Raw genomic sequence first — 14216 nt, forward strand, 5'->3', positions numbered from 1 at the left:
GTCCAATAGGGCTTAGTGTGCATGTGTGTGTGTGTGGCTTCACCCGGCCTTGTCATTCTTCTGAATGAGTGGCCTTTGCTTTGCGGAGAGAATTACACTCTAAAAGACAAGTGTAATCGGGGCTCTTTTAGCCTCACACAGTCTCTGGAGCAATCTGTGGCTGTGGTGTGTAAGAGATCAACCTGTTAACGTCTGTCTTTCCCACCTGATGCAGGAAACAGTTGCATAACCAAGAACCACACAGCCTGTAGAACACGTAATAACTGTTTCTAAATGGGTCCCCATTTCTACTGTTCCCCTACTGCAAGTCACTACATAGTTCTTTCAGTAAGAGACCCACTCTGCCATTGTTTACCCCCCCCACCCTCATTCTCCCTCCTACACACCCTCAACCTTCACTCTCCCTTCTACACCCCGTCAACCGTCACTCCCCCACCTACACCCCCTCAACCGCCACTCTCCGTCACTCTTGCTTCCCACTCCTCTTTCTCCCTCCCGTCTTTTACTCCTCTCTCTTCTCCCTGTCTCCTCTGCCCCCCCCACCCAACCCCACTCCCTCCCCTCTCCCCCTTGTCTCCCCTACTCCCCCCTCCCTCCAGGCCTCCTGAGTAAAGAGGGCCTGTCTGTCAGTCCAGCCAATGGAGGAGGTGTTGATGAGAGCTTATTTTAGCCCCTTTATAAAGACCAATTCTGCCTTCCACATCACAGGAACCACAGACCCCAATACTGTTTAGAACAGCCATCAGCTTGGATTGGAGAGAATGTCTCCATCGATTCATAATACACTCTTTCTGCCTGGGCCTGGCTATGCTAGCAGTGAAGTGGTCTCTGTAGATTACTCTGTCAAAACTAGGGTTGCAAAGCTACCGGTAATTTACCAAAGTTACCGGAATCGTCAGTAGTTTAGGTAATTAACAAAAAATCTATGGCAATCTATCGTAACTTTGGTAATTTATACTTGAAGAACAAACAAAAAAAGAAGTTCATACATAGCATTAATTTATCTGTGTCCATATTGTCTATGAGTGTCTAGTGGATAGACCATATGGTTCAAGAGAAAACAGCCTAATTAATGAATAAAACATCTAATCAACAATAGCATTATTTTCAATTAACTCTGCAACTCTTCCAACTTTTGACTTTTTTCAGAACTGCCACCAGTTTGACGCAAAACATTGACAACAAATGCATGCATTGCTTTAGTGAAAGTCTACTTTGCATAGTATTCACATTTTGTTGCCTAAAAATGAAATCTAAAAATGGATTAAATTAGATTACTTTCCTACCGATCAATACAACCTACTCCACATTTTCAAAGTGAATGAAAAATGACATCAAAATGTCCACACACATTAGTCTCAGTCTCAGTGCTGACATAAATCTGCATGAAAATCAGACGAGATTTTAATATTGCTGTCCATCAATGACTCCCAACCAAATTTACTGAGTTTGAGCAATTTTGACAAACACGTTGGATAAATGTTGCCCTAAGAGTTGTGTAAAGTTGATAGAATCTTATTAAAAAGGATTGACAGCTGTAATGTCTGCCAAAGGTGCTACGTATCCACTAAGTATAAACCCTGGGGTGTAAAGACATACGTAATTAAGACATCTTCGTTAATTGTTTTGGGGGGAAACTTTCTATAATTTTTCTTTCACTTTGAAAATGTGGAGTAGGTTATATGGATAAGTAGGATAAAAACAAACAAATGTATTCCCTTTTGAGATTTAATTTTAAGGCAACAAAATGCAAGTGGTTTGTAGACTCACTACTCACTACTCACTACTACTGACAAAAAAATATTTAATGCGAAACCCGCATATTAAACACCAGTTGTATATTCACTAAGTTGATTGGTTTATATTTAGGTTAAAGTTTTACAGCTTTGTCATTCTATTCATTCGATAGTTATTTTCATATATTTGACATGTGATAAAGCCGCACAGAGGGACAGAGACTATTACAGAAATCTGTGATCATCTGAAGTACCCCGAAGGGCCACTGGATGTCTTGTGATAGATTACATCAAATATTTGAAAGATACCAAAATTCTGGTAATTTACTGGTAAACTTCTCTATGCTAGGTCTGATAGAGAGTGTATAGGATGGACCATCACAGCAGATATGTCAGATGTGTGATTTTCAGCCCTGGGAGACTGTAAAGAAAGGCATTGCAGTTTACATAACTTTCAATCACACCACTTATAAAGCATATATGACTCTACATAGAGATAGAGGGAGAGGGAGAAAGGATGAATGAACAAATATAGAGGATCATAAAGAAGGAGGGATGGGGAAGATGAACAAAAAGGACATGGTTTAGAGAGATGGAAAGAGAGAAAAGGCTAAAGCAAGGCGGCAATAAATAGAGGATAAAAGAGAGATTTCATCCCCTTTGTCTGGTGTCTGGCTGCCCTGAATCCAGACAGCCAATACCTCGCTGGCCAATCACTGTGACAGTTGTGAGAGAGGACTGTACTGGGCCTCAAAGATTCTCCCCAGAGAAAAAAAAAATCTGCATCTATCTTAATACACTACCGGTCAAAAGTTTTAGAACACCTACTCATTGAAGGGTTTTTCTTTATTTTTACTATTTTCTACATTGTAGAATAATAGTGAAGACATCAAAAGTATGAAACAACAAATATGGAATCATGTAGTAACCAAAAAAGTGTTAAACAAATCTAAATATATTTTATATTTGAGATTCTTCAAATAGCCACCCTTTGCCTTGATGACAGCTTTGCATACTCTTGGCATTCTCTCAACCAGCTTCACCTGGAATGCATTTCCAACAGTCTTGAAGGAGTTCCCACATATGCTGAGCACTTGTTGGCTGCTTTTCCTTCACTCTGCGGTCCGACTCATCCCAAACCATCTCAATTGGGTTGAGGTCGGGGATTGTGGAGGCCAGGTCATCTGATGCAGTACTCCATCACTCTCCTTCTTGGTAAAATAGCCCTTACACAGCCTGGAGGTGTGTTGGGTCATTGTCCTGTTGAAAAACAAATGATAGTCCCACTAAGCCCAAACCATATGGGATGGTGTATCGCTGCAGAAAGTGTGCCTTGAATTCTAAATAAATCACAGACAGTGTCACCAGCAAAGCACCCCCACCCCATAACACCTCCTCCTCCATGCTTTACAGTGGGAAATACACATGCGGAAATCATCCGTTCACCCACACCACGACTCACAAAGACACAGCAGTTGGAACCAAATGCAAATAGTCCAGGTAGTCATTTGATTAGCTGTTCAGGAGTCTTATGGCTTGGGGGTAGAAGCTGTTAAGAAGCCTTTTGGACCTAGACTTGGTGCTCCCGGTACCGCTTGCCATGCGGTAGCAGAGAGAACAGTCTATGACTAGGGTGGCTGGAGTCTTTGACCATTTTTAGGGCCTTCCTCTGACACCGCCTGGTATAGATGTCCTGGATGGCAGAAAGCTTGGCCCCAGTAATGTACTGGGCCGTATTGGTGTCCTTTAGTAGTGGTTTCTTTGCAGCAATTCGACCATGAAGGCCTGATTCACACAGTCTCCTCTGAACAGTTGATGTGTCTGTTACTTGAACTCAGTGAAGCATTTATTTGGGATGCAATTTCTAAGGCTGGTAACTCTAATGAACATATCCTCTGCAGCAGAGGTAACTCTGGGTCTTCCATTCCTGTGGCGGTCCTCATGAGAGCCAGTTTCATCATAGCGCTTGATGGTTTTTGCAACTGCACTTGAAGAAACTTTCAAACTTCTTGGAAATCTTCCGTATTGACTGACCTTCATGTCTTAAAGTAATGATGGATTGTCGTTTCTCTTTGCTTATTTGAGCTGTCTTGTCATAATATGGACTTGGTCTTTTACCAAATAGGTCTATCTTCTGTATACCCCCCCTACCTTGTCACAACACAACTGATTGGCTCAAAGGCATTAAGAAGGAAATAAATTCCACAAATTAAATTTTATGAAGGCACACCTGTTAATTGAAATGTATTCCAGGTGACTACCTCATGAAGCTGGTTGAGAGAATGCCAAGAGTGTGCAAAGCTGTCATCAAGGCAAAGGGTGGCTACTTTGAAGAATCTCAAATATAAAATATGTTTTGATTTGTTTAACACTTTTTTGGTTACTACATGATTCCATATGTGTTATTTCATAGTTTTGATGTCTTCACTATTATTCTACTAAAATAGTAAAAATAAAGAAAAACCCTTGAATGAGTAGGTGTGTCCAAACTTTTGACCAGTAGTGTGTATAGATAGGAAAATAAATGGAAGCAGGACTCATCACTTATGTCTCTCTCTCTTGTGTTCACTCTCTGTCTTTCTCTCTCTCTCTCTCTCTCTCTCTCTCTCTCTCTCTCTCTCTCTCTCTCTCTCTCTCTCTCTCTCTCTCTCTCTCTCTCTCTCTCTCTCTCTCTCTCTCTCTCTCTCTCTCTCTCTCTCTCTCTCTCTCTCTCTCTCTCTCTCTCTCTCTCTCTCTCTTCTCTCTCTCTCTCTCTCTCTCTCTCTCTCTCTCTCTCTCTCTCTCTCTCTCTCTCTCTCTCTCTCTCTCTCTCTCTCTCTCTCTCTCTCTCTCTCTCTCTCTCTCTCTCTCTCTCTCTCTCTCTCTCTCTCTCTGTCTCTCAGAGTGTTGCGTGTCCGTTCCTCATTGATCCTTCCTCTCGGGCTACAGAGTGGCTGCATACTCACCTGAAGGAGCATCGCCTCGAGGTCATCAACCAGCAGGTACACCTGTCACACACACACCTGTCAATCATTCATGCATCACACCTGTCACTTATACAGAGACACGCTTAGCACAGATTTCAGTCAACCAACAGGTACTGTGAACTCACATCACACAGTTGTGACATGTCAGTCAAAAGCTGTCTTAGTCATAATGTAACCAGTTATGAAACCAGTTGTGGCATCACACCAGGCAGTGGTTCTGTTATCAGAACCCCTCCTCTCTGTGTGTTTTCCTCCAGGACCCTAACTTCATCACGTCCCTGGAGCTGGCTGTGCGTTTTGGGAAAACTCTGATCATCCAGGAGATGGATGGAGTGGAGCCGGTACTCTACCCACTACTGAGGAGAGACCTGATAGCACAGGGTGAGTCTACACACACTATGATGACAGGGTGAGTCTACACACACTATGATGACAGGGTGAGTCTACACACACTATGATGACAGGGTGAGTCTACACACACTATGATGACAGGGTGAGTCTACACACACTATGATGACAGGGTGACTCTACACACACTATGATGACAGGGTGAGTCTACACGCACTATGATGACAGGGTGAGTCTACACACACTATGATGACAGGGTGAGTCTACACACACTATGATGACAGGGTGAGTCTACACGCACTATGATGACAGGGTGAGTCTACACACACTATGATGACAGGGTGAGTCTACACACACTATGATGACAGGGTGAGTCTACACACACTATGATGACAGGGTGAGTCTACACACACTATGATGACAGGGTGAGTCTACACACACTATGATGACAGGGTGAGTCTACACACACTATGATGACAGGGTGAGTCTACACGCACTATGATGACAGGGTGAGTCTACACACACTATGATGACAGGGTGAGTCTACACACACTATGATGACAGGGTGAGGTGTGGAAGAGCAGAGGAAGAAAGAGAGAGAGGTGGGGAGGGAGGGAGGGAGGGAGGGAGGGGGGAGGAGAAGGAGGTAGGGAGAGGAGGAGGAGGAGGAGGGAGAGAAAGGAGAGAGGTAGGGAGGAGAAGAGGGAGGGAGGGAGAGAGGGAGGGGGAGAGGAGGAGAAGAGGGAGGGAGGGAGGGAGGGAGGGAGGGGGAGGAGGAGGAGAAGAGGGAGGGAGGGAGGGAGGGAGGGAGGGAAGGAAGGAAGGAGGGGGAGGAGAGAGAGACACTCAGGTACAGGAAGTTCTCATGTTCCCAGCATTCAGCGGTTACCATAGTGCCCAAAGACCCCAGACATCCATGAGTCATCTAAGTGTTTAAAGCCTGACTCCCCATCCAACTCCATACTAATACAACCATTAGTGATGACATTGGTACATTTCACATTGGTTAGTCTTCCTCACTCACATGAACAAAGTGTGTGTGTTTTCAAGTTTCAGCTTAAACATGCCATGCTATTACCATATTACACGCTACATGTGTTTTAACACACTCATTTATTCAAAAGGCAAGAAGAAGAGAGGAAGAGAGTGTGAAAGAGGAGAGGAAGAGAGGCAGAGGGGTGTTGGTTAAAGGGTTGTGAATCCACTGGAAGGAAACGAAGGGGATCAGCCATCCACTGGAGGACAGGAGGAACTAAAAGAGGGAGGAGAGAGGGAGGGAGGGAGACAGAGAGGGAGGGAGGGAGAGAGGGAGACAGAGCGGGAGGGAGCAGGGTGTGCTGCAATGCAGAGGAGAGGCAGAGTTTATATCCATGAAATGTAAGTCCTGGATTAACCCTTCTTTTTCTCTCTTTCTCTCTATCTCTCACTCTCTCCATACCTCCAGGTCCGCGGTACGTGGTTCAGATAGGTGATAAGGTGATAGATTATAACGAGGAGTTCCGTCTGTTCCTGGCCACACGTAACCCCTCCCCCTTCATCCCCCCCGACGCTGCCTCTGTCGTCACTGAGGTCAACTTCACCACCACCAGAGCCGGCCTACGGGGACAGGTAACACACACACACACACACACACACACACACACACACACACACACACACACACACACACACACATACACACAGTTACTTTATTACTGTACACTGTGACTGTCTCCTGGTGTTCATTCGGTTAATCAGACCATCCATTGTGTCTGTGTGTACTAGCTCCTAGCTCTGACCATCCAGCAGGAGAAGCCGGAGTTGGAGACCCAGAAGACCCGTCTGTTACAGCAAGAGGAGGACAAGAAGATCCAGCTAGCCATGCTAGAGGAGTCTCTGTTAGAGGTACACACACAGCCAGTCACGCTAGATTAGTCTTTATGCAATCCACACACACTTAGTCACTGTAGAGAGGAATAACTTGTGGAAGTACACTGAACAAAAATATAAACGTTAACATGCAACAATATAAAAGATTTTACTGAGTTACAGTTCATATAAGGAAATCAGTCAATTGAAATAAATTCATTAGGCCCTAATCTATGGATTTCACATGACTGGGAATATAGATATGCATCTGTTGGTCACAGATACTTTTTAAAAAGGTAGGGGTGTGGATCAGGAAATAAGTCAGTATCTGGTGTGACCACCATTTTGCAACATCTCCTTCGCATAGAGTTGATCAGGCTGTTGATTGTGGCCTGTGGAATGTTGTCCCACTCCTCTTCAATGGCTGTGCGAAGTTGCTGGATATTGGCGGGAACTGGAACACGCTGTCGTACACGTCGATCCAGAGCAGCCCGAACATGCTCAATGGGTGACATGTCTAGTGAGTATTGCAGGCCATGGAAGAACTGGGACATTTTCTGTTTCCAGGAATTGTGTACAGATCCTTGCAATATGGGGCCATGCGTTATCATGCTGAAACATAAGGTGATGGCGGCAGATGAATGGCACGACAATGGGCCTCAGGATCTTGTCACGGTATCTCTGTACATTCAAATTGCCATCGATAAAATGCAATTGTGTTCGTTGTCCGTAGCTTATGCCAGCTCTGTTCACAACATTGACATCAGGTAACCGCTCGCCCACACAACACCATCTGCCCGGTATAGTTGAAACCGGGATTCATCCGTGAAGAGCACACTTCTCCAGTGTGCCAGTGGCCATCAAAGGTGAGCATTTGCCCACTGAAGTCGGTTACGACACCGAACTGCAGTCAGGTCAAGACCTTGGTGAGGACAACGCATGCAGATGAGCTTCCCTGAGACGGTTCCTGACAGTTTGCGCAGAAGCCGGATGTGGAGGTCCTGGGTTGGTGGTTGTGAGGCCGGCTGGACGTACTGCCAAATTCTCTAAAACGATGTTGAAAGCGGCTTATGGTAGAAAAATGAACATTACATTTTCTGGTAACAGCTCTGTTGGACATTCCTGCAAAACTTGAGACATCTGTGGCATTGTTGTGTGACAAACTGCACATTTAAGAGTGGCCTTAATGATCAAGCTGTTTAAACAGCTTATTGATATGCAACACCTGTCAGGTGGATGGATTATCTTGGCAAAGGATAGATGCTCACTAACAGGGATGTAAACAAATTTGTGCACCAAACTTTTTGTGCGTATGGAAAATGTGTGGGATCTTTTATTTCAGCTCATGAAACATGGGACCAACACTTTACATGTTGCGTTTATATTTTTGTTCAGTGTAGCTATAATATATCTGATTAGATATTCTGACATCCTTCACTACCATTTGAAATCAATCATTCCACTTCTTCATTATGCACAAAATGTCCACTTCTCATTCCCTTCAGTCAGAACACTGTAGTATATGATGAATGGTGGTCATCATTGCTGTCAACAAAAGGAGTCTGCTCATACTGAACATTGATCATAAGGTTTATTCAGACCACAAGCTTCAGCATGAGTTTACAGACACGCGTGGTCCGGAGAGCAGTGTCCTCCAATTCTAATGTCTGCTCTGTCCTATCTTCTTCGTGTACCCCTATTTATAACCAATGCAACAAGATGGGCTCCCTCTTCTGGCCAGTTTACAATACACTTCCTGTCTATTATATGTTACATTATACTAACCATTGTCTTGTGCTACTAACATAACCAACATTCCATTTCGTCATGAAAAACATTTAACAAAGGCATAATCTTCAGATACGATATTCCCCCCTTTCGAGACGAAATAAACGTCTCGAAAACAAACAGAATAAGATTATGACGATCAACCATTTATCTCATTGAGTATCTTTAACATTAAACCAAACACATTCTCCTCTAGAGTGTAAATACCTTTCTATGAAATACCTGTTTATGAAGTGTGAATACATTACTATGACATATGAAGAAATCTCTATGGAGTGTAAGAGCGAAAAACTGTCCAGCAGCCATCCATCCATATCAATCAAGACAGTAAAATTCTCTCACGGTCCCTCTGCCCCAGGCAACCACCGTCGGTACTCCAGATAACCTCATTAACCATGTAAATGCATTTGAAACTATGATGTAATTAAATACACATGTAAACAAAATCCTATCCATAAATATCCATTGTACGACTGGTCAACCCATCGAATCGTACAATGAATCTCTCCCTTCCTAGACCTTCTGTCCCTAAACCCCATCGAAATAAACAAAAGCATCTAAGATCCTCATCTGCATTCAATAACATCAAACATCATTCTACTAAAATCAATACCTAAGAATATGACACAATTATGTATTACACATCAAATATGTCTATATTTCATTGCAGACACTGGAATGTAGTCCACTACACTTCCTCTCCCTGTAGTGTCCTCTTCCAATGGACTTGTTGATGATGGAATCAGCCACATCCTCCTTGTTTCATCTCCTCCAGTCATATTGTCCCTTCATATTGTCTTTGTTTGAGTATTCCAATCTCCACATGTTCTCCCAAATGCTTCTGGAATGACAAGAAAATAAACGACCAAACAGTATCCTTTGCAAAACAACCACTTTCAAATTAAACATCAATATCCACTAAGACTATAAAACTGATATATAAATGATGCATGAATCACATAAACCCATTCCCCCCTTGATTCATAAATCATACTAAACATCACACTAATATTGGGAAAAAAATTTTTTTTAATGATCAAATAATGAAAAAGGATATTTATCCATCAGTAGTCCATCTAGATCCACTCGTCCATCTTCGTCCAGATCAGAAACAATCAACAACGGCATCTGAGTGTTGTCTCCAGGCATCACTCTCCAACCTATCTCAATATCATAACTTTCTCAAAAGTCAGTACAAACATCACACAGTGTTATCAAAGCTGAAACTAAAATCTGACCCATCACTGCCCCTACTGGCCTAACTGATCTTGCAACCAAATCCTCTCAAATCTCCATAGGGTCAGAATGTACTCTATCATCACAAACCCACCAAATATCTCTAAAATTCCCATAGTCACACTGTCAGTCAAAAGCTAATCGTTTAACCATCAAAGTCCTGCTTTTCTACTACCTGGTACATAAAAAGTAACCTATTATTTGTCATTACTACCCTTAAAGTCATACTTATCCAAAGTTATACTATACTCATCACCCTCTGATATTCCCATAAACATACCCCTTACCTCATATGTTTTATTATAACAACAATAACTTTTAGCCCTCAATGTTTCACCTGAATACTTCAGGTTTCCACTGTTACCTGACCTTACTTTCCATCTAACAATTCCCATAGGGTAATCCCTTTACCCCAGAACACTTAAACCCTACTGTTCTGACAACTACATTATGTTATCTGTCAATGACTGTTGCCGATACCACAGTCATGACAAAGCATAACCCTGACCCAGACCCGCTAGAGGCTGCGCAACCGTCCAACACGTCTTGGGCTGGCATCCCCAACAGACATCAACCCTCAAGATTCCTCACTGATTCTTACAGAATGAGTTAATCTATCTCTAATTTCCACAACAGAGGAACGAGCAGCACTGATCAGATGCCCCCCCCCTCTGTCATCAAAATCAAAAGACCCCATCCTGCAGCTTCCATGATGAATCTCTCTTCTCCGTTTCAGATTAATCTATATTGCTCTCTACTACTATCTGCTCTGCTCTTTAACCCTATTCGTCGTAACCTAAACCCCTGAGTCTCTCTTGCTGCCTCCTTTAATTTCAGAAAAGTTGTTGTCATCCTTCCTACATTTGCTATTACCATCGTATCATTAATCCCTTCCCAAAGTTACCGTTAACGTTGTTGATTTAGTTGATGAATTAAAACCCTTAATTCCCTCTAGTGGGAAACTACCAACATCCTATTCGATTATTCCCTGTTGGAGTGACTACTGTAATAAACTTATCCTTAACTCCCTCTGTGACTGTAGAAAGTTTTACAGACTTCAAATCTTCCATTATAAGCATCACCTTATAAATTACATAGCCCTTTAACCCATAATTCTTAACCGGAACAAATTTCTATGCTTTCACTAGGTAAGTACACATATTCTCCCTGATCTTTATCTGTAACCTTACACAAAATAATCCCTTATTTGACTAAGTGCAACAGCTTCTACTTCTGATCCTGCTAACAATACTTATTCTCCCTAATTATCTCTCTCTCTCTGTGAAAGAAACGTCATCATCCTAAATGGCATATTATTATTATTATTATCCTAACTCTAATAACAGTATTTTCCCCCTATAATTGATGCTGGACCCTTATAATCAAATGCGCTATATTTATGGCTTTAATAACTATCAATGTTGAAAGAGTTAAATTACTTCTCACTGTTGTTTTAATAGACTCACGTGGTGATGTCATTATTGTTACTACCTCATCCCAAAGCTCTGAACTCTTTACTTGTACTTCCATCCATCACCATTAGTGTCACTTTTTCCCCCTTTCAGTTCTACCTCTAAACTTTAAACCTTTTGATTATAACAAAAAGTACCCACAATTACCTTGATCTTCCTATTCTAAAGTGTCATTCATTACTGTTCTCTCTCTCTCTTACTACTAACTTTGAACTTAGCTCACTGTCTCAGAGTTCCTTCACCCCTAGTTCTCCTAACTTATTTTAATCTAATCTTCTCCTACCCTTTAAACAAACCTTTTTCCACTGATTTATTGACAAAATTCCTTCCCCACCAATTTTTAGAATACGTGATTGGGAATTCCCCCACCTGCTCCTGACTCCTTTACACAGACTTGGCAAAACGACTAAACACCTTTTAGCCTAACCTCAAATCTCTTAATGTAAGAATGTAACCCAAAATAACAGTCACCCCTATTAAGTTTTTTCCCAGACAGATTGTCTAACAGGCAATCTAATACATTATCATCCTTCCTATGATATTATCTTTTAAGCAAATGATTCCCAAAAACCCTACTTCTTAAAATATTCTACCAGACAGTCAGTCGTCTAGTGTGCCTCTGATTGAACACTTCAATTTACACCATGCATCTCTTCCCACAATATCCTTGATATATTGTCCTAATATTAGTATGTCTATTGTAATTCCTATTTGACTTCTATAGCAGAGCTCAATTGATTCCCCGAAGAGTAAACTGTTTTACTACCTCAAATCCCTATCCTAACCTAATTAGTTTATTTTACAGAGTGATATGTTTAACCTCTTTAGGCTGAACCCAGATAAGTTTTTCCCCTATTCACTATCACTTCTAATGGTCGGTTGTTTTTACTTCAATTGTTGGCTATTTTCTCTTCTTCTCTAATCGATGCTATCAGCTGATACCCCCCTTCTGGATATTCTAGGCACTCTAGAATATTTAGTGTTCACCTGGAGAACAGGTGATCTTCACTTGCTCCTGTATCTTCCTTAAAAATGTTCTCTTGTTTCCTCCTGACTTGTTGCTGTGGATAGGGAACATCTGGTACCCCTTTGCTGGTACAATTGCATTTGATATTGTTCAGTTGAAGCTGTAACAGTGATTGTTGATTTGGTTCACTCTGATTCTTCATACTTTTCTTCTTCTCCACCACCAGTTATAAGTTGTATTTGATTGAGTTTTCTTCGTCCAGTTCTTCTCGTTGTGGACCTATCAGTATTCTTCAAAAGGTTATCTTCTAAGTTCTGTTCTTGAAATATCATCTTCCATCATCTTCTGTGCCAGTCCTTGTAGGACAAACTCCTCTTGAAAATAAAGCACCTTTAATCTCCAAATCTTCATCGCTTTCTTCATCTTCAACTTCCATCAGAGATCAAATCTCTAGTATCCATTTCTTCTTTCCTCTCTTGCCACTTCCCTCTGATCACAGAGTCATATCCACCCATGCATAACCTCTTCATCATCACTCATCTTCTTTAACTTCCCCTTCTCCTTCACATTCCAGACATCTCATATTGTTGGGATCCTTTTCTTCATCATCTTCTCTTCTCTTCATCTTCATCTTTCTGAACCTCCTTCTCTTCGTTTCCAGACATGTCGGTTCTTCTTACTTCTGGAGTTTTGAATTCATCTTCATCGTTGTTTCTGCTGGTACCCTATCTATTATTAATCTATATTTCTGATGCAATAATCACTCCTGGATGATTATTGTAAGCTGAGAATAAACCTCCCTAAGCTCTACTTTTTAAACCTATCTTATCACTGACATATTTTATCAATTTCTGTTTGAGAATGAAGGGCAACTTTTTGTTTCACTTGCCGGATACCCTAGCAACACTTTAGTTAAAGGATTACCACTATGCACTATATCAACCGGTGTACTGACTTTCCTAGTCCTGATATTTTTACCCCATTGTAACAAGCCTTTCTATTCCTTTATTGTGAACTATCCTATTTTAAACTATATAGGTTATGTAGCCTTCTTCCCTGTAATTCTTAATATAACCTAACAACTCCAAATAAATCCCAATAAGTCCATTAAAAATCATGAATAATTAAAACCAATTTTTATTCCTATATCCTATGTCCCCAATTTATCCATTAGTGTTGACTATATTACCACAACCCATCAAATGCAAGTAAATTAGTCAACTCCAAAGCAATCCCAAAAACAAAGCTTTTAACCCTTCAATGAATTATACAATTCCCATCAAATGCCAGTGATACACAGAGCATCCAAAATGCAATTTTTTAATGAAATAGTATTTGCCAAGCCCATGCAAAATCGTCATAAACTCACATATCTTGTAACAGTAACCTGTTTGATGACTTGATCCCTCCACCGCGTCACGTGATCACTTCCTGTATCTCCTCGCTCCCCTCTCTCCTGTCTCTCATGACAAGGGACAAAGACACAGAAACAGCTTTTAATAGTTAATGCCATCACTGAGTGTTTCCAACCATTCAATATTCGTTCGTTCTACATTCACTCTAAAACTTTAACTCAGGACTAATTATAGATCGCCCAAAAACATTTTGATTTTAATCCGTCATTTAATTATTTAATTCACTCTATTATAATCCGTACCATATATTTAATTTATAAATTCAATAGGTCCCAAAACAAGTTTCATCTTAACCCACCGCCGTGTAAACTTCTAAGATTCGTGTTAAAATCTCTTTATGCGTATTTGTTCCGTCGTCTGTGTTCCTCTGTCTCCCCCTGCAGTTTAACCAATGTGTTGTTTTACAGAATCCCACGCATGCGCAAATATCATTTTAACCT

The 14216-nt window shown here is 41.4% G+C and overlaps 1 protein-coding gene across 1 annotated transcript in view; it reads left to right on the top strand.

Annotated features, from left to right (window-relative positions):
* LOC121567802 (cytoplasmic dynein 2 heavy chain 1) overlaps positions 1 to 14216 on the top strand; it is a 176424-nt gene that overhangs the window by 75433 nt on the left and 86775 nt on the right. The window contains 4 exon segments of the mRNA XM_045220180.1: positions 4619 to 4717; positions 4960 to 5083; positions 6495 to 6658; positions 6815 to 6934. Of these exon segments, the coding sequence (XP_045076115.1) occupies positions 4619 to 4717; positions 4960 to 5083; positions 6495 to 6658; positions 6815 to 6934 (507 nt within the window).

Source organism: Coregonus clupeaformis, chromosome 6 (genome assembly GCF_020615455.1).
Source record: "Coregonus clupeaformis isolate EN_2021a chromosome 6, ASM2061545v1, whole genome shotgun sequence".
Lineage (NCBI taxonomy): Eukaryota > Metazoa > Chordata > Actinopteri > Salmoniformes > Salmonidae > Coregonus > Coregonus clupeaformis.